Here is a 21,052-nt window from a genome sequence, read left to right on the forward strand (position 1 = left end):
TATTTACACAGGGTGGGTGGAACATCCTGGCGCAGTCGGGGATAGTTGGTCGACGCGAGTCGAATTCTTCCGGTTGATCGAAAAATCGGTGAAGTACTTTTCTTGAAATGTTGTTTTTCGCTGTACCAAGATGCTTAGACCACCCTGTACATACGCAACAAGTACGTAAGGGTAGAAAGGGTAGAGAGAAAAAAGAAAATGGTCTTACCTGTTTCTCAGCCGCGGTGGTCGGCCTTGCTCTCGAGCCTGAATCCGTAATGGCGGTTCTCTTCGCCTTCTCTAGCGACCGACACTCTCAATTCTACTCTGCCTATGGGAATTAATATGCATCTAAATCGTTCCTGGCTCTCTTCTCGCCGTCTCGAATTTTGGTATTGCGTTACATTGTTCCCTCTCTCTATTTCTGTATTGTTTCGTTCGTCCTTGACTTCTTTTTGTCGTTCGAGTTACGAAGGGTGGCTGGGCCGGGTGAATACGGGAATACACGACGGGGGCATAGATAGATCGGATAAGGCACTCGGGTTCTGTCGAATCGACGATCGTAAAACGAGGGAAAGAGTGGCCCCCCAACTGCACGGAGAAAGCAGAAGGAAGCAAACGCGTTGATTCTTTTTCGATTCGCACCGACTGACCCGTTTTTTACTCGCGTTGATCCTGGATCGTGCGAAATTACGGCCGTAGCGATAATCGATATGTCGCGGGTTCTCGATATGTCTTTTTCTTACGCTTCGCTCGACGCAGTTGGAATAATTCCGTACGATCGCGCGTTACGAGCGAAACGTTCATCGAATCGGTCCAGGTACGTGAAAAAATGTCTCGTTGAAAAGTCGATGAGTATTCACAGTTTCTTGGTCTTTCGCTGCTCCGAGGAGTCTTCTCTTTTTAATAAGAATCCTCGTGCTCGCGAGAACAACGACGAAACGCGAGAGGAATCACAGCGCGATATATTTACGTATGTATAAAACGAACTACGATCTAGAACTCGTACCAAACTAACTCGACGATATGTATGTATGTACACCGATCCCGAGGATCGCCAATTTTCCATCTAACATCGTTTCGAAGGCAAAGGTTTTCGCATTTATACCGAACTCTTTCGAACCCTATCTCGATCGACACGAGTCAAAGAGGTCTCGCGAACCTGTAAAAACCGGAAGAATCTCTTTCTCCGTGTTGGGATGCCAGGTGTCTTCGCACGCTCGAACAAATCGAGAGTCATCGTCGATTACTCGTCTCTCTCGAGCTCTTTAGTAAATCTCTAAGGATGTTGTGTCGGTGCGTTTTCACGAATCACGTTCGACGACGACACTCGTTCCTTCGATCGAGCGTACGAACAGAAAGGGTTAGGTTCACCGCGATATGCTCTCTTTCTTCGAACGGCTCCGAAATCAGCGGCAGAACGCGCATTATTTGTCCCCGTTAACCGTTTGCGCTTGGGCCAGAGTTTCTCAGCAAGACAGCTTTACTTTCTACCGCGATTTCCGATTAATTTTTATTTCCGCGATATTCCTACGTACGATCGAATGAAACTTGTACCGTTCCAAGAAAGCGCAAAGGGCTAAAGGGGACGACGAGGTAAGTCGAGCCTTCGCACTCTTCGGGATGTCGGGGGACTAGGAAAACCAAGTAAGAATTCTTCCCACGGTTGCTCAAAATTCTCAACTTTAGACTGTGAAAATTCCGATGCCATCCAACCGTAACTTTCCTTCGATTTCTTTTATTCCAAGGTACTGCGTGCTACCGGTTGTCCTACGGTTGCTTGCACCGCGACTCGCTCTTGTACGTTTTAAAAGTACGTACGCGTCTCACCGGTTTAGCTTGCCAGCCAAAAGGTTGAGCAATCGTGAAAGAGGGAGCCTGTTGGGGGTTGTTGGTAAAAAAAACTGTGTACATATGGAATTTATTAAAGTTTACTCTTACTTGCTGGTTAGAGTGCGCCAGAGGTGGTCTAGCTAAAATGCATGCGCTACAACAATTCCGCTGGCTGTCTTAAACCGCTTAAGAAGCAACATGGGGCGACAGGAGAGAGGAAGTAATGTTAAAAACGCTATTATCTATGCGTGCCGGAGGGCACGCCGCCCTTCTGCTCGATAGGAACAACAGCCTTGATTCGCGGAAATACGCGATCAGAAAACGTTATGTCCATATATGTAGACCAGATCCATATAGATAGAGATATGTAGCCGAAGTTGCTTAAACACAGCGTCTTCTGCTTCCCTGTTCGATGTTATCAAGGACCTTGATGCGTTTCGCTCGTTTTCGTTCGCTTTTAAATTACGAAAAAGGGAAAGTCTTGCGTCGATCTCGCGAGGAGATCATTGAACGTGCGTAGGTTCGTTTTAACCGGTCAAACGAAGAATTCTTTGGATCCAAGTGCCCTCGAGCGATATCGGAACTATTCGCGATTCGTAAACGACGCGAGATACTATTGCAAAAGCGCGAGAAAGGTCCTCGATGCGCGATACGCGATGCGAGCTAGCTTCGAGCCGAAGGGCACGCGGGGGCCATGTTCCGACCAACCAGAGAGCGGCGCGAAACGAGTGCCCAGCGGGGTTAACGAGGCTAATTACGGCTTAATATTAATTAGCCAATTAGCGATGCGCCCGCGGTGGCGCGCCTCCGGCAGCAACGGCTGCGCCGACGTTCGACGCCGCCGACGAATGGAAAAGTCCAAGGGAAAAGAGGAAAAAAAAAAAGAAGAAGAAAATTGAAACAAAGTAGGAGGAGAACAAACAAATCGTAAAAATAATCAATGTACGATGGAATACCGTGTATCGCGTTAAATACAAAACAAACACGCTAGATTTAGGTTAAGTGAGGTATACAGAGAGACATAAAGAATACATACATGGATGTGAGCGAGAGGATAGCGAAGTGTTACACAGCACCAAAAAGAAAAAAATAAATAAATTACTTCTGGCGAAGGTAAAAATAACAAACAAGTACAATTAACCGAGGTATGCGGATACGGCTGGAGGATATCTGTTACGAAAAGAAGAAGGGAGATATCAGCACAGGACGAATGGGATGTCGTGAGAGTATACAAAATAGATACACAATATACAGGTTAGCTACAAGTTTGAAACGAACTACTTTATTGGCAACTCATCTAGGCATCGAACTAAACTAATATCTGTCGTACTTGTCATTCTTCGCGTTCGCCGTCCTGCGTACTCTCGTTATGTCGCGCTCTTTCTTTCTCTCTCTCTCTTTCACTCCCCCTCTCATCATCACCCCCATCCCCCTTCCCCTCCAATTTTCGATCGATGGCCGATGAATCAAGGATATATTTGTACGCGTGTCCGTTTTCCAGGGAGTTTTATTCGCGTCGAGGGCTGGTTCGTCGAGAAAGAAAATAATGCTCGAAAGACCCTCGCGAAACTAGATCCACTATAGTTTTCTTCTCTTTTTCGTCGCATGTTTTTTGTTGTTAAAGAAAAGGCTAATCCGATGAGATTAATACTCGTTATGCATAATATTTGCGTTCGATACAAGAACGTTACACGAAGCAAAGAAAACGAAACGATAGGAGCTACCATCGTTTCGGAATATCGATGAATCGATCGAAATTTGTTTGCGAGTACGTTCCGTCGAACAAAATGTTCTTCCACGTGGCGAACCGAAATACAGCATGGACCACCGCATCGATTGAAGCGTATCCCGTGGGCGGTCGACGACTCGAGGGTTGTCGTCTCATCCCCCTTTGGATGTTGAATCTGTTAGTGCACGCGAGGCGAGCGTCTCGTTGCACGGTTCTAACCCCTAGCCCCGTCCCCCACCCCATCGTTTATGGCACCACGAAAACACGTACTCGCACACGCACACAGACGTACAGATAGAAGTCAAGATAAGGCTAAAAAGAAAATAAAGGAAAGATATTGATACGGGAGAAGGAGAAGAAGAAGAGGGGACGAAACCCGACAACGAGAATCTCGAATTCGTGCAAGCTTATTTCACGCGCGACGCGTGATTTTTAATAAATTAAACATCTTTGTATACGTTTGAAAATTTCCAACAGACGCGTACGATCGTATTCGAATGCGAAAATAATCGCTGGTAAAAATGACAAAGAGCAACGACATACCGATATTCGTGAAACGTACTTGCATGGGTGGCGGTAAAGGCGGATAAAAATAATTGTTGATAATAATTACTAATAATAAGAATAATAATACTAAATAAGTAACCGCCATACGAGGCACGTAATATCGGGATCGCGTAAACAAGGACGTGTCTGGAGTTGTGGATGAATTCGCGGGAGTATGTGGGACGCGTCTCGGCAAGGGGTGCGTTATAGTTTTCTTTTTGTCTCTTTTCATCAAATTCGGCTCTCTTTTCATCGAAACGGCTTAAGAGGTTCTTTCCTTTCTTTTATTTGCCATTAATTGGCTGCTTCGATTTTCCTGAAGACTTTGTTTTTAAACTCGCTCGCCACCGAGTGATTAATTACAATCTTTCGAGCTACATGGCAATTACGAGATAACAACGATTCTACCAAAACGGATATCAATATCGACAAATTTATTAATTTCGTTGCAGTAAATAGCTACGTCTGCGTTAGCAACCGATGCGCTTTCGTCTTTCGAAAGAGGTATAGCTGAAAAATAAAAAATCCTGGGCGTTTCTCGATTAAATCGCGCACAACGAAAGTTGAAATGGCGAGGGAAATGAAGAAACTGGATACAGGAACGTATCGTGAACTGTGGTCAGAGGAACAACCAGTCGGTAGACGTTTTGCATGTGTATATACACAGACATTTAAATTGATAATATTACAATTGACCGTAACAAAAGCGTATTGCTCGAAGAATCGTCGTCGACGCAAGACTCCCATGTTCTTTTCTTTCCGCATCAACGATAAGGTAGTTTCCTTTCCTTCTGGTTGCACGCTACGGATATCTTTGACGATTAAAAATCAAAAAGAACAACAACAACAAGAATAACAAAAATCTAACCGAGAAAATAAACGAACGATAAAGCAAACGAGAATAAAAAAAAGAAAAAAAAAGAAGAAAGAACAATCGAATGTACCCCTTGTCGCGACGCGAACGCGATCAAACGTCGGCAACAAGACAGAGCAGCGAGACACTGTATGCTTTAGAAATGTACGAAGAAACGACGAAGGCGGTGAAGGAACAGCGTAGGGTATCCGGTTCTAAAAGATATTTCAACCAGCATGCTTCACCTACTGATCATTCTCAACTAGTGGGTGGTTAACGCTCATCAAAATATACTAACTACGCTAACAATTACTCTCGACATTCGCAATATGTGTGTATCTATGTGTTTGCATATTTTAGTATGTGTGTGTGTGCGTGCGTGCGTGTGTGTGTGTGTGTGTTTTGCGTATAAAATACATAATCATCTGTAGAGGTGTATCAAAGGGGTGTTGAGGGTGTAGGAAAAGACGAGTAAGTCTTGCGAAGGAGGGATAAGGGTCAGCTGTCAACGACGATGGTATTCGCGTCGATGCAAGATCAAAGATCATTCCAAACACACGGTCGAAGAAATCGATCCGTCGAATCAATGGTTCCCTTTTGATTCTCGACGACGAGTCGTAACACCGTATCCATCTGCTCGCGCAGAATTTATTGCCGAATCTTTCGATGAAAAGGATGCGCGAGGACACACACACGATGCACGGTCGACTCGGTGGATGTGCGCGTTCTGCTCTCATTGTTCGCGCGTTTGGCAAAAGCCGATGTCGTCGAGTCTGTTCGAGCGAAAACTAAACGAAGGAACTATTCCTTGGAAAAAGAAGAAAATTGATCTCTTTCGTGCAACGTCGCGAAAGGATCGACGACACTGGGGGGAAAGAAAAGACTAAAAGATCAGAGGATAGGGTTGGTGGTGGTGGTGGTGGTGGTAGTGGTGGTGGTGGCGGTGGTGTAGGGGCGGACGGGTTAGGGTACATCGATGTCGGGTATCCTCGAGGTCAGCTTTAAGTACGCACCGATTTCCTAGCTCTCGAAACGGCGCATCAAGTACGCAAACCGTGGAAAATAGAATTCGGTTTGCACCTAGCGGTATTTCAGCTCGAATTATCGCCACCTGCTTTTTTCTCGCTAAATTGCGCTCGCGCGCGTGCTTGCTTGTGTTTGCTTCACGCGGTTTCTTAAGGCGTACTTCTCGTCGCTTATTTTTTCTTTTTCCGCTTATCGTTCTAAGTATCATCTTACGTGTAAGTCATAAATATCACTCACGAGCTTTGTCGTCGTTAACATTACGATACATGTTAAGTAAGTATATTAAGGTGTATATCACTAAAGAATATTACTTGTCGTTTGGAAGAGGATTCTTCCTTGCTCTCTGTTTTTCGAACAGCGAGCCTCTCACGCACAGATTATCGCATTTTTTTTTCTTTTTTTCTTTTTTACTTTTTCATCTCGTTTCGCTTATCGCGATAGTTAAACGTAAACGGTACAGCTTTAAGGTTTCAATGGATATCGCTTATTGCTCGAAATTTCTCGCGCGGTTTGTCGCTACACGCTCCTCTCGTCGTCGACGACTTCCGCGCGCGCGTCTCCTTCTCACGAATCGCGGCATCTACCTGCATATCGATCGTTCGCATTTCCATCGAGATCGTTTCACTAATCGTCTATAAGTACACCGATCGAAATATTTATTTGAAAAATAAAGAAAATAATCACGGAAGATCACCGTTAAGACTCGGTCCTATCGAGTTTTACTTTGCACCGCGTTTATTTAAAAAGAAAAAAGAAAAAATAATTCATGAAAGCGCAAGGTACGATAGTTGAACAAAAGCGTGCGCAAGCTAATCGAAAATAGCGAAAAATCAAAGTCGCAGGAACGGTAGCCGCCTCGATCGTATTTTATCGCTGGGAATGAGAGGAGCGTGGTGCGCGCGCGAATTCGTATAAATTAAGTATCGACTTCGTTTTGTTACGAATACCTTAAAAACCTATCTTAAAACTGGTTGAAACTTACAAACTAGGCGCGCTTAATTTAACGCTGAGCTAATCTCGATCTTGGGTTCTTGTTGCCGCAGTCGCAGTTGCAGTCGCAGTCGCAGTCGCGAATGCTCGCGACTCGAAACTATTTCTAGAAACTTGAGTATCATTCTTCAAAAAACGTGTCTGTCTCTGTTCCGTATCCTCTAATCGCGCGTAGCGCTCGTTCAGTCTTCAACGAGTCCTACTAATCGCGCGATGGAGTAAATATTGTCTTCCATTACTCGGAGAAAAATATATGTATACCTATACATAACTATTTCTATTTAGACGCGTTACTTGTATGTACTTTATACAAGTTCTGCATGCTGGTATCCGCATTTACGTGTGTACCGTGTGGCGACTGATCGAGTGTGTGTACGGTCTGTTTAAAGATCGATCCGTTGCGATCGCGAAGCCGATCGCCGAGCGGAAGCACGCGGGAGTACGAACGATCGGATAAGATCGAGCGGTGCCGATGGAAGCTGGTGCGGAGGAGTATTCGGCGACGGTCCCTCGAGGGATCGATCCGAAGGTTTCGTTTGGCACTTTCACCGAGGCGGAGGAGTATCGCGCAACGAACAGGAGAACTGCCTCGTTCTCTGAAGAGGAAGAAAGGAGTGACGGGTTGGAATCGCCGACTCGCGGGTCGACGATCGAAACAGACGCGGCGTTCTTCTTCGCGCGTGCTTCCGCTTGGCACACGAGCTACGCTATCCCATGTTCAAAGGAAGAGGGTAACCGCGGGCAACGAAGATTAAAGAAAATTAACGCTAGAGTAGATTCAGTTCGCAAGCTCGGTTCACGGCACAACGTCCAGAGATATACATATACATATATCTCTATGTATCTCACTCTCTCGCTCCCTCTTCCTTTCACGCTTTCTTTCTCTCTAACTCCCCTGTTTTATTGCTTCGTGGTCGAGATCCTTGAGAGTAAGGCGGTCGTGGTTCACGGCCGCCTATATCGCTTAATTAATTAAGTAATTAGTTATCGTGTACGGTTGGGCGCGGCGGGAAGCCGGGAAACAACGCGAACGATGTCACGCGCGTATCGTGTGTCAGGGAGCGTGCTAATCTAACTAGGAACCGAGTGTGGTGGAAACGCAAAACGCGCGGCATAATCGCATGGACAAAAGGAATATACCGACGGGCTCTCGAACGAGGGATGAAAAAATATCGTAACGAAACACGCGATACGACAAAACACACATCGGTCTCCTTCTCTCATTCAATCGCTCGTTCGCTCGCTCGCTCGTTCGTTCGTTCGTTCGTTCGTTCGTTTGCTCGCGCATTCACCCATTCATTTCCTCACTGACACGTACTTTCTCACTTTCTCTCTCTCTCTCTCTCTCTCTCTCTCTCCTCCCCCTCTCGCTAATAAATTAATTGACAAGCGATAATGATGAGTAGTAAACGCAAGAAAAATGACTTCGGTTTCCGGCCGGTAAAGTCCTCGTGCTCTGTTCTCGAGGGTACGCACGCGCAACTCTGACTCTGATCCTTGCGAGCTTGCTTCCGCGCTTCCTCAATTTTCTTCTCGTTTCAAGACTTTTCCATTTTTCTTTTTATCATTTTTTTTTTTTTTTTTTTTTTTTTTGTAAATAGTTTTCGGGGAAAGGGTCTTCGATACGTAAACATGCACGGTGCACGTTAGTGTTCTGCGTCGCTTAGTTGGCCTCGTCTTCCTGCTCCAACGAAGCAGTACCACCGTGAAAAATGTAACGCGTTGCGCGATACGATTTTCGAAACGTTCGAGGTTCTCGTGCGTTGAGACGACGTGTTCTCAAGCCACCAAGAAAACGTTCGAACGAACGTCCGAGATGAGTTCCAAAGAGCAAAGTAAACGATGGTCCAACGTCGTCGATTATGGCTAGCAGACCAGAGAGTAGAAACGAATCGGAAGCTTGGAAGGTGATGCCGGATCGGTGGTGTCCGTACGTAACAACCGTATCTCGTATTTGTTGATATTGAGATGCCTTCGCGCGTGTGTGTGGATGCGTATGCATACAAGTGTGTATACACAGAACCAAGCATAAACACAAATAGGCGCGTGTGTAACGATGATGGAAGCGCGCGTTACGTGTCTTCGGATCAGAGTTCGTGTATCGACGAGTTATTAGACTTATTAGACGTACATGCCCATACCGTACATAGAACTCCAGTCGACGCCCTGGAAGCTGGACATGTCGACGTTAGTGAGCGAATAACCTTGATAGGGATTCGCGGGTGCAGCGGCAGCCGCGGCAGCAGCAGCAGGCGTCGCAGCGGCAGCAGCCGCAGCCGCGGCGGCGGCGGATGGTGGTGCGGGTGCAGGAGCTGGGGCTGCTGCTGCCGCGGCTGCGGCCACCGCCGCGGCTGGAATCGGGTATGGCGCGTATCTGTACGCGGATAGCGCCGGATAGCTACTGGCGAACAATTTCCCATATCCGGCGACGGCGTTCTGCACCTGAGCAGCAGCGGCCGCGGCCGCAGCCGCTTGTACTTGAGCTTGTGCCTGAGCGGCGACTATCTGCGAGGCCGCGGCGACCGGAAGGGGCGGCTGAGGCGCCAATCGAACCCCAAGAGCGCCCAACACCACTCTCTTCCCGAGAGCCAACGCGCCAGGTTGAACCGCCTCCTTCGGCTGAGCCTTCTTACACTCGACCTTCTTGTTCTTGATCGTATGAAAGTGAATCTCGCACACGCGATCCACTACGTCCTCGTTCTCGAATGTGACGAACCCAAAGCCACGGTGCCGCTTAGTTTGTTGGTCCATCAGCATCACGGTCTCCTCGACCTTGCCGAACTGGTTGAAGTAGGCCTTCACCTCGTCGCTGCTAGTATCCTGACTGACGCCACCGACGAAGATCTTCTTGGTGCGATTCGCCTGTTTCGCGCGGTTCTTCGGCGTTGCGTGTTTCGGGTCGATCTTCTTACCATCCAACGTGTGGATTGGACACTTCAGCACCTTGTCCACGCTACCCGGCTCGGCGAACGTGATGAAGCCGAATCCACGACTACGCTGTAACCGAACAAGCCAGAACGGCCACGATGCACAACCACCGACTCTCTCATCTTTCCCTGCTTTGTTTTTCGCTTTCCGCCCGACTGCCTCTCCCTGTCGCGCGGTTTCTTACCCTCTCGTCCGAGTGTCTCTTGGCTTCTCGATAACCTGCCTACTCGATCTATCTTTCGCAGCGCGTGATCTTTTGTCGCAGAATATCGTCGCGCCGCGACGCGACGCGCTGCGCCGGTCAGTTAACCTCTTCGCTGCTGTACACAGTTTCCGCGCTCTTCATCGGTTATCGTCAACGAGCTACTTCTCCGATAAATACCATCTTTCTTTACCTTCCGTCCAACAACGAACAATCGAAACAATCGCGACGCAGCGAACAAGTTAACTGCCATCCAATTATTTCCCGCAACTTTCACGATGCACGCGACCGCTATCAACGCGTTACGGTCCGTCCGTTTCCTATCGCACTTTTCCCAACAACTCTCGTTTCATCGAACAAGCTAACTATTACCGTCGCGTTTGTCGTGATAAGTAATAATCCGTCTCGTTTTTCTATCGTACTCTCTCTCTGTATGTAAAAATGGTACCGTATATATATATATATATATGTATATATGTATGTATATATATACATACACATATATACACATATATATATATATATATATATATTCTTCTTTTATATACAATAAACTAAATACTACCAAACTACCGTTTACATGCAAGACTGTCCAAGCCAATGTAAGACAAACATTCTAGGATTACGTGAGACAAGGACTTTGAATTATACGATAAAGATTCAACTGAGAATTACGATCGTTAAATGTATCGCTACCGAATATATAATAGATATAATGTGTGTCCAGAATCCTCGTTCGGTGCTTCCCCTCGAATCCCGATGCCGTGTGTGTGTCTGAATGTGTGTACGCGTGTGTGTGTTTATGTGTGTGCGTGCGTGTAGACGTATCTTTAGAAACGAGCCTCTGCCTCTTTTCCACCTTTTACGTTTTAAATACAAGTTTTAATACAGTAAAGTACCAAGATACACTTCTACTTCCTTTACACTGTCTCAGCAATTAGTTACATCGATTAGTACAACTTCTTCTCTACGATCTACTGTGTGAAGTCTCGTGCAAAAGTGGAAGGAAGAAACTGGTGCATCGAATCTCCTCGAGGCGAATTAGCGTTTCGACTTTTTTTTTTTTTTAATTTTTGTTCTTTGTTATCCCCTCCCCACACTCGGAGAGCTTTTCGGCTCGGCCGACACACCGATGCGAACGATTTGACCTATCGAGGAGGAAATGGACGAGAATTTGAAAACGCCGGTGGCCCGTTTACGAGCTTGCCCTTCGTGAAACCTTGCTAAAAACCGTCGTTCTATATTTTATACGTAGAGCACCGGCACTCTCCGAATCATTTCTCGTTTTCTACCAATTGTTTGGCAATCGAAGCATCGTTAATCGGTACTCGATATAGACGAACGTTTTTCGAACGAGCTCGTGAACGGGCTACTGTCGAAGATGGACGAGCCGAGAGAGCTTCCATCGAGTAGACCGACCTGTGTAACCGGATCCTTCATGATGAGGACGTCGGTGACGGTGCCAAACATGCCAAAGTACTCCCTGAGCTTCTCGCTGTTGGTCTGCCAGGACAAGCCACCGACGAACAGCTTACCCGGTGCCGGGTCGCCTCCGTTTGGTGTACTTCGACCGGAACTGCCGGAATGGCTACCGTTTATAGGTACCAGGGCATTGTGAAAATCGTGCTCGATCGCACCGTTCGCCGCTTCCATACTGGCGCTGAAACATAACGAATTAGTGGTAAATTAGAAGGTTGGCCCGTTCGACCGAATTTCGAACAATTTCGCACGCGGCGACTCGAAAAGACCAACGAAAGTTTATCTTTTGTTCCAAGGAAACCCCGCTCGCCGTGCATACTTCGCACACCTACGTATTTAAATATACGTACGTATATTTCTGAATGGGTCCGTCGACCGTTCTACACCGATGCCGATAAAATATCCGATGACGGTGCTTTTCTTCTATCATTTATTTAGTAGTCGACGACGGGCTACTAGTATTTTAATTAACGGTGTGCCGCGTTGAAAAAGCTTTTCCCAGTCGCTGGTTCTTTACCGGCAATTTACTGCCCGATCTGGAGCTAACGCGAACCTCTCGTTTCCTTTTTCACGTTTATGTTTATGCCGCGTGGCATTAAACGAACCTCTATAGAGCCTTTTGAATATTTCAAACGCGTCGAAACGCCCTTCGAATCCAGCCTCGCTCCCACTAAATATTCCCCGCTATGCTCGCGCGCGCCCCAGTCTCAAAAGCGGTATTGTTGCTCACGCAATTTTATTAATTACCGATCTTTTCACGGATCGAAGCCTGTTGCTTAGTTTACTGCAAAGGTGACAAATAAAACGAATTGGAACGTGTACAACGTGGCAAATATTCGTCTGAAGTTAATCGATAGGAAGCAACGAATCTTGCGAAAGAAAAACTTCCCTCTATTTTTGTTCCAGGTGATACCGCTGATCGTATTAGAAGCTTGCGTGCTCTTAACGATACCACTGATAAGCTGCCACAGGATGTTTTTCACTACGATCGATGTTCAGTAAGTTGGTTTGCTTGGTGGAAATTTTAAAAGTAAAGGGTGACCGCGACTGGTTTTCACGCAAATCGGTGAGAAAATGTGAACCGTAACGAAAGAAACGCGCGCTAATCGACGCTATTCGTAAATTTGCTTCCTTCGATAATTTAATCGGAGCTTTTCTGTGCGCAGACTTGGCGGCTATCACCGTTACGAAATTCCGTCCGTTCCACGGTTCATCGATCTACGGAATCCTCGAGTTCTGAAGGTAAGTGGCTTTTAATTACCCTTTGCAACGTTTCTGCGATTACACCTCCTGCCGGTAGTTGGATCTCTGCGTTCGTTTACAGCTGTATCGGAAACGCGAAAGAAACCGCGGTCCTACACGGCGTACGCAAGTACGGGGAACAATTTATCGAACGGTATCCGATACCAATCTGTCAACTTTTTCTCGATACTTATCATCATAGATATAATAAATAGTAAATAGATGAATTTAAATGTGAGGTACCCAGGCAACTATTCTTTATTACCAGCAGCGTGCTCGAGCAAGAAACTTGATCATTTTAAAATAATTCTGGATAAATTGGTTCAAGCACGGAACGGCCAGTTCTGACTGCCGTTTTTCTCTGTCGTGGTGGTAAGATTTAATCGGCTGGACGAGAACGCGTCGCTAGACTTGGGTACTGTTTCGCCGATCCACGAAACGAATAATTGGGGAAGATAACGGTGTTTTCGCGTGGAAGAAAGAATGATAAAGACTTCGAAGACGCGGTAAACAGCCCGAAACACGAACAAGTACGAGGGCGGTCGCTCGGTACTTTCTTGGAAAGAACGCGTGTTCTACGTATATGCGCGTACGTATACACGTGTCGATATCGAATCGACGAGGGGCGAAGACTACGCGACGATATTTTATTTTCTCTCCGCTGTCACCCTTCGTTACTCGTAACTGCTATCGATTCGCTATCTCTGTCCGCTCCGCGGAGTTACAACGATGCCGCGACTCCCGCGAGATTCCCATCCGGCCGATGTATCCGTCTATCTTCTTCATCCATCACAGTCGCCGTGCAAACTACCAATCGTCGTCTATTATCCATACTCCCAGTTGAACCGAAGCTGCGTTCTCTTCTCTCTTTTCCTTAACTCGTTTGCCTCCATTGTTGACCGTTGGAAAATCTTGCCAACGTAATCGCCAGTAATTATCCAATAGCCAGCACTGTGCACGAAACGTACGGTGCGGAATTAAGAAAAGCGTGGACGCGCGCCAGATCGAGTTTATTGCATGGGTACGGGTGATATACTGTTACAATTAGCACGCGTCGCTCGGAAATTGTTTTCATCGATGCGAATAAGAAATTCAACATCGTGGATCAATTAATTTCCTCTCGACTGGAATTAAAAACGACTCTGTTGGTCCAAACGACCAAAACAAGTTGAGAAAAGTTCGATGGAAGATCGGTTCGAGGGAAATCGAGAGATGTACGCTGTTGGCTTTTGCCCCAGGATCTGCGAGAAACAGCGTACATTCACCGGAGAAAGGAACGTGGGAGTGGTGGGTCGAGGGTAGCGGAAGAGCTGCACGTTACTCTTGTTCGGTTCTATCGCCGCGAGGAACGCGAACAGAGCGTACATATCACGGAGATATTCGGGGTGCAGAGGTCGCGGAAGCTCGCGGCGCGCGTCGCGCGGCTCTGCTCTGCTCGGCTCGGCTCGGCTCGGTTCGACTCGGCGCAGGCTCTAGTCGAAGGTCCCGGGTGTAGAGGGAAACAAAGAGAAAGGGGTGTTTGCGTGCGCGCGTACTACGCCCCTGAGGGGAAAGCGAGAGAAGAGCGAGCGTGCGCGAAATAAAGAAGCTCTGTAACGCGGTTCACGGTGTAGGAAGCATGACAGAGGCTAAGCAAAGAGAAGTAAGAACAAGGACGACGAACCGGCCAGCGATGGAATTAATTCGAGCCGCTCGCTTCTTACCCAAGGATTCTCTAACGGATTCGATTCCTTTGACCGGTAGGTATATCGTATTTTGGCGAACGACGAAACGAAACTCGACGTCGTAGGTCGTTTGGCGATTTCGCAGTCGCGTCTACGTGGGAATTTATTTAAAGGGGTCGTCGGTCGGCGATAAGTCTTGTATTATAGTTTTCAAACTGCGGGTAAGATGCGCCGCTAACTTGAACGGGCTCGAACGAAAGCATCGGTGGTACCCCGCCGCTCGTAAGGGTATTGTTCCCATCGCTATAGTCAGACAAGCTGGAAAGAGAAAAGCAGCCAGAGACCAGAGAAAGAGCGAGTCCAAGCGAAACGGGCCGAGGGAGTCGAGCAGCGGGGGTGTAGAGGCTGAGGCCGAGGGCGAGGGTGAGGATGAGGGTGAGGGTGGTTTGGGCAGCGGGGGCGAAGGGTAAGAGTACGTGCAGCTGGTGGATCAATACGCCCCTCCGTTCCTCCCTCTCCGAGTTGTCGCACGATCCCTTTTGCAACGTTCCGCCCCTGCGGAACATCTATCGGAAGATGCGACGCTCTTTTTCGCTTTCGCCGGCAAATGTCCACGTAAACTCGTCTCTCTCGTTGCTGCCACTCCGCATTAGCCAGCTTTTTCTTCCGTGCGTCTCGTTGTCCCTCTTTCGAAATTCCAAACGAGCACTTTTTTTTATCCACCCCCGAGAAATTGATCCGCGAACATGCTTGCTTCGCGGCGACGCGTCGCGATGGTTGTTGCTCGTTTCGTCCAACGATCCTCGAAAACTTCCTCTTTCGAGTAGCCCAACCTATTTGTAAATTTACCTAGACCAACCCCGATGCTTGTTCTTTTCGTGAAACGGATTCGTGCGGCGACCGTTCGAAAACTGCAATATGCATCGCGCCGAGACCCGCCGACGAATTTATTCGCGCTCGTATCGATATTATGTAATTACTCTACTCTCCGGTAGTTCTATTCTAGACACAATACACCTGTACATCACGTTCCCTGCAAACGAAAGGGAGTGGATTTATTTATGTAAAAACAACTTGGTTGTACGGGCCAACGATCAAGGTAAATAGCTTCGGCCGTACATAGAACCGACGGTCATCTGTTAATTCTGATCAGAGCAACAGTCGCAGACCACACGAATACCCTTTTTTCACAAGGATCGCGCGATCGATTAATACGAAAGTTGACGGTTGATGGTTGACGAACATTGACCGTGACCCTTTGTTTAGAAGGAATCGCTATTCGCGCCGGGAACTGTGTCGTTCGTAACTTGAAATCGATTAAAAACGGAGCAACGACGGAATAAATTGGAAAATTGCGATCGAACGATCCACATTGGCAGCCATGACCTGAATCGTTTCGAATACGCAAATGTGGAAATGTGCAAATCGAGCGAAGAGGAAGCGAGGATATAAATCGAGAACCAGGTGAGACGAGGCAAAGCAAGGAGGAGAGAAAACTGGACACGAGTACGATTCCAATATTTCTAGTATCGATAGACAGCCCGTGCTGCCGCCGTGCCGGCAGCAACATCGGCGTCGGCGTCGGCGTCGGTGGCAGCAGCGCACAGCACAGCACAGTTCCCGCTGGCCCTCGGCAACGTCGAGGGTTACTTTCCTCCCTTTCTCTGCCGCCCTTCTTCAGCCTGGCCGCGCGCTCCCTCGTCTCTCTTCGTCGCGCCGACTTTCCCTCGAGGCCGTGCTCGCTTGCACGCGGAATATGCGCGGCTGGACACGCGCACTAACCATCCTTTCACCCTTGCAGCCTCGGTCGTGGGGCTCGAGCAATCGAGGAGAGGGTGCACGCTTTCAGCCCTGGTGGGGTTTCGAACCTGGAGGAGAACCTCCCTCGGTTCCGAAAGAGGGAGAGGAGGGGGCAGGGTGCGGAAGCGGCGCCGACACCGAGCGACGCAGTGCCGTCGGGACGCTCGACCGTGCGATATCGTCTCCGCAAGTCAACTCGACGCCGCCAGCACCGAAGCCACGACCACCACACCACACGGTTATCCACAAACTTTGCTTACTTTGCTGTCCGATGATCCTTATACGTTGTTGTCGGAAACACCGCACGAAAACCAACTCAAGAAAGGTTTCGATCTGACCAAACCACCGGAAAACTCTTCGTTCGAGGACCTTGCGAGATCTGGACGAGACGAGAATTTTACTCGAAACAGTCCCATAGGACAGTGTTTCGGCTATGACGAGGCAAACGCGATGATGCGGTTCGATCGCCCGACTACTTGGACACGATGCAGTTTTGGACGCTTGCCGGGGATATTGTCTTGTCACAGCAGTACGTCTTTAAAGAGTTACTGGTGTGATGGGACATTGTCCCCGTCTCGTGGCCCTCGTCGAAGGAAGCTCTCAACCCGACTCGATACAGTGCTTTCTTGATAGATTCTCGAGTGGATCAGACGTTAACAAAGTGTTTCAGGCTCGAATTGTGCTTCGTGACGCGCGTACACGATCGGAGAATTTTTCAGGCGTCCAAGGAAACATCCAAGAATTCGATTTCGACCGTTTCTGTCGGCGATGGCCCTTGCCGAGGTGTCTCTTAATTCTCCCCAACGTGGATGACACGAGCATTTCCGGTCGATAATGCAGCTCTGTCGGAAGGTGCGACAGCTCGCTAGTTACGCTGGTCGATGGGGAAACTAATTTTCCTCGTTGTTGGCCATCGTGGAGATACAAATCGGAGTCACGCGTCAAACCTAACCGTTCGTTTTTTCATTCGCTAGATTGATTTGTCGAAAGGAACTCGGCCTGCTCTCGTTCCGGACATTCGAAAACCATCGGCAACATTGGATCACGAAACGGTACCCTCGATGGAATCGCGTATTGTACTGTCTAGATTCGCAAAATGGCCGTAGCGTTGACGACGTCGTTCGTTGACGCTGTGTTTTTCTCGCATGCCGGCGCGACGGTTCGTTGATCTAATACGTATTATTTTTTTCGACAACGTACTTTCTTTCAGCCCCTACGAATCTAACGATTAAAGTCCGAATCGTTCCAAAGTTTCTTCGTCGACGAACGAAACAGACTCGAGTGACAATATTTATCGAACATGTCGACGATTCGTCGATAACGGATGCAAAACCTTCCGAACGATGGACCGAAAATTATTTTTCTACTGGTTTGTTGGTGGTAATTGTACGCGTTCGATTTTCCGATACAATTTATCGAGCGTTCGTGCGATCGAACGGTGACGAAATCGACGTGGCCTACTTCTACGAAATAGCCCCCCGATTCCTTCCGTCGTTTCAACCCCAAAGTATCTGCAGTCGCAGTTTGCTGAATAATGAATCAGCCTTGTTTCCGTGCGCGACTCGGTCTACCGAATTAGAGCGGCGCCACGACGGGGTAGTGGAGAACTCGAACGGGGTCGATGAAAAGGTTAACGCCGGGTTTAGGTCGATCGTAGGTTTTCTCTAACACTCTAGCCAATCCCCCTCCCCCATTTCTCTCTTTCTCTCTCTCTGTCTCTGTCTCTGTCTCGCTCTAGCCAACTCCCCCTCTAGGTTGCTTGGTTTCCCCAGTTTCGAACAGAGTTTCCACTAGTCACGACAACGTTCGATCGGTGTCTGAATTACGTATACGAATACACTCGTAACTCGCTAAATCCACGTTTAAGAAATCCACCTATACTCGATGCAAATCTTTTATTTCTTTCTTTTAACGATCAATGGATTCCTCAAATTCGTCGAAAACTGTAAACAACGAGGACTGGTCCAAGATTCCGGCAACCCCGATGCTAAATATCTATTCAAGATCTTCGATTCTGATCGAGAAAATGATTAATCTCAATCAAGTACCTTATTAACGATTCTCTCTTCCAACCACCGGTCTAGCCTGCCCAACAGTTTCCATCGAAACCTTGTTTTAGCAAATTCACAGATTGACGTTTCGCGATTGAAATCAATGTCCAGATGGCGCGTGTTTCCGTTAACCATTGCTTAGATACGATCTTCCGTGAAACTTGTACGAAATAATTTGTTGTAATAATTTGACATCGAGGCAACAGCATCCAGAGAGTTCCCAAGTAAATATAGAGAAATAATCGATAAAATGGGGTAAACAGAAACGAGGCAGAATCGTTAGAAAATGAGTAGACATCGAAGCGAGAATTGATTAGCCGGTGGATTAACGGGCGCGGCACGTCTGCGATTCGAAAGAGAGAAGCTTGGAGGTCGTCGTCTGTTGGAGTTGAATTTCACGGGTGGTGGTGGTGGTGGTGGTAGTGGTGGTGGTGAAGTCGATGATATTGCTGGTCGTGCTCTACCCTTGTAGGTGCACGTGGAGGTGACGTAGCGTTGGTGGTTGCTAGTGTTGGTGATGGTGATGGTAGTGGTAGTAGTAGCAGTAGTAGTAGTAGTGGTGGTGGTGGTACTGGTGGTGGTGATGGTGGTGCTGCTGGATGGATGGGTGGGGTGGGTTGTCATCTAATCTTTCTACCAGTTGGTAGAGGGCACAGCCACCAGGTGGCGACACGTCCAATACCGGAAGAGAGGGTGGATGCACGAACAAGGAGAGGGGTAGGAGGATCGAAAGGAGAGGCAGGTACCCCCATCGGACCGGTGCGTTGGTTAGTCGCGTCAAAGACTGTGTGCCGTACACCTGCGCCATTTTTTGCGGAATCTTTTGAGGAACCAGTGCAAAAGGAAGGCAGAAAGACGATCTATGAGAAAGCAAAAGGATCGGATCTCGGAGACATGTAGAGAAGAAGAAAAGAATTCGTCATGTTCATCCCCGTGAGAGACACCTTAGACAAGAAAACCCCATAGATGTGTAGAGGCTAGAGTATCACATCGTCGCGCGCAGATGTCGTTGTTGTGTAGACATTGTTATAGATTAGATAGAAAATCCGTTTTAGACATCTGTATTATATGTACATTTCTGTATCTATTTATACATGTTGGAAATAGATTTAGCTTTAATCGAGGAAAGACTTGCTCCTCGTTCGAAAAATTATCTGTACACTTCGCTTGAATCGATGTATATGTGTGTTTGTATGTGACGGGGCGAAGCCGGCTTACGATCGATTTTGCCACGATCCTAGTACACACTCCGCGTAAAAAGTTCCGTTCAAATACTTCATCCTATGCAATTTGGTAAATAATGTTTGAGGGATAGTAAAGGCGAACGAGCAACATCTTATTGAAAATAACAACGAGCAATTTGCATGCATTGCGAGTTGGTATAAACTCTGTAACTAGGCTCTGCATACACGTAATCGTAACCATATTTGTTAAGCACCACTGCCCGTTGCGTATCATAGAAATGCACACGCGTACACACGTCCGCGCGCGCTTTCGTAGACTATAAACTTTCTGCAATATTTCGTTTAATATCGGTTAAGGTGATCGTTTGTTTCGCAAGGATAAGCACTACTCGCTAATGAACCTTCGACGAAAAGCATGTAAAGACCGGTACATACGAGGGACTGAAATATCAATAAATCTAAATGATATTGATCAAGTCACGAATCGTCTACACCTTCCTTCATCCAGAAATGATAGAATAAAACACGATAGTTTCTATTTACGTTTCTAATTCTATCCGGGGGGAGGAAAAAAAAATCAATATTCGTTAGGGACGGGAACCACGGTAATTCGTTTGCAAGTTACACGCGTAAACGTCCATTATGATAATTATACCGTACCGTGATCGAAGGGGTTAAACGTCACGCGTCACGTAACAACCCTATGCGCGTGCGCGTCTCAAGATGCTTTCGCGGTTGACTTTTTTCATTGGGGAGGACAACCGAGAAACCGACTCAATTTATTTTAATTCGGGCGATATTAATTTTAATGAAGGCGTACAATTAACGCGGAACACATCGTCGTTGACGAGCGAAACCGGATGAAAACGTCTACTCTCTAAAGACTTTACGGGGAATTCTCGAGGGTGATACGTTGGTTAAGAGCTACCTAATGTTCGTCAAGGTGTGCGTGTATGCGACTGCGTGAACGCGCATGCGCACGTCCATCGGGTCAGGTGTTTGAGCATACAACAAGTGCACATTACGGGACGCAAATGCGGGAAACGTGTCGTTGAGCATTCAATAATATGCAGCGGTAAATGTCCCTTTAATCTTTTCGACGTTAAAACCTGCTAGCACACACGGTATTTGCAACAATCGACAAATTTGCGGTTAGAAATCTTTGTTTGTTCTATTCATTGGGATTTCCTATTTTCCTATTTTTCAATATTTTCCGATCTGGTCGCGAAACACGATAACGTATCGAGAATCACTCCGAACAATAGTGTCCCACAATTTCCTTTTTTTCCTGTTTTCATCTCTCTCACGGTATCCTTCTTAGGATAGTTCTCTCTGTCTTTCGGTTTGTGTATCCGGCGGCCGCTGTTATTGGATCAATACGCGAGGATCCAATTAATCCACGGGGGGTGCCCTCGACAGATGGCCTATGGGTAATACCATACCCTCTTGCATTAACCCTCCTAAATCACAACCACTCGCGTCAACGACGTCTTGTATGTTATACAATACGCGGACGCAGCCACGACTTGGATCTCGCGATCTCGGC

General features: G+C 47.3%; 2 protein-coding genes across 9 annotated transcripts in view; one reads left to right on the top strand and one right to left on the bottom strand.

Moving 5' to 3' along the window:
* LOC143344073 (uncharacterized) overlaps positions 1–21,052 on the top strand; it is a 46,952-nt gene that overhangs the window by 15,188 nt on the left and 10,712 nt on the right. The window contains exons 4-5 of the mRNA XM_076769695.1: positions 12,472–12,563; positions 12,732–12,807. Coding sequence (XP_076625810.1) covers positions 12,472–12,563; positions 12,732–12,807 — 168 coding nt within the window. The remainder of the gene's footprint in view (positions 1–12,471; positions 12,564–12,731; positions 12,808–21,052) is intronic.
* Positions 3,258–21,052, bottom strand: part of Msi (RNA-binding protein musashi) — a 96,698-nt gene continuing 78,903 nt past the window's right edge. For 7 of the 8 annotated variants that reach the window (XM_076769675.1, XM_076769681.1, XM_076769677.1 and 4 more), the window contains 2 exons: positions 11,506–11,746; positions 3,258–9,953 (listed from right to left, as the gene is read on the bottom strand). In XM_076769675.1, the coding sequence (XP_076625790.1) occupies positions 9,078–9,953; positions 11,506–11,746 (1,117 nt within the window). In that variant the 3' untranslated portion in view covers positions 3,258–9,077. Of the gene's footprint in view, positions 9,954–11,505; positions 11,747–12,826; positions 13,716–21,052 lie in introns of those variants that run through there. The other variant, XM_076769680.1, reaches the window with a different exon arrangement.

The sequence above is a fragment of the Colletes latitarsis genome, chromosome 7 (assembly GCF_051014445.1).
Source record: "Colletes latitarsis isolate SP2378_abdomen chromosome 7, iyColLati1, whole genome shotgun sequence".
In the NCBI taxonomy this organism is placed as follows: Eukaryota; Metazoa; Arthropoda; class Insecta; order Hymenoptera; family Colletidae; genus Colletes; species Colletes latitarsis.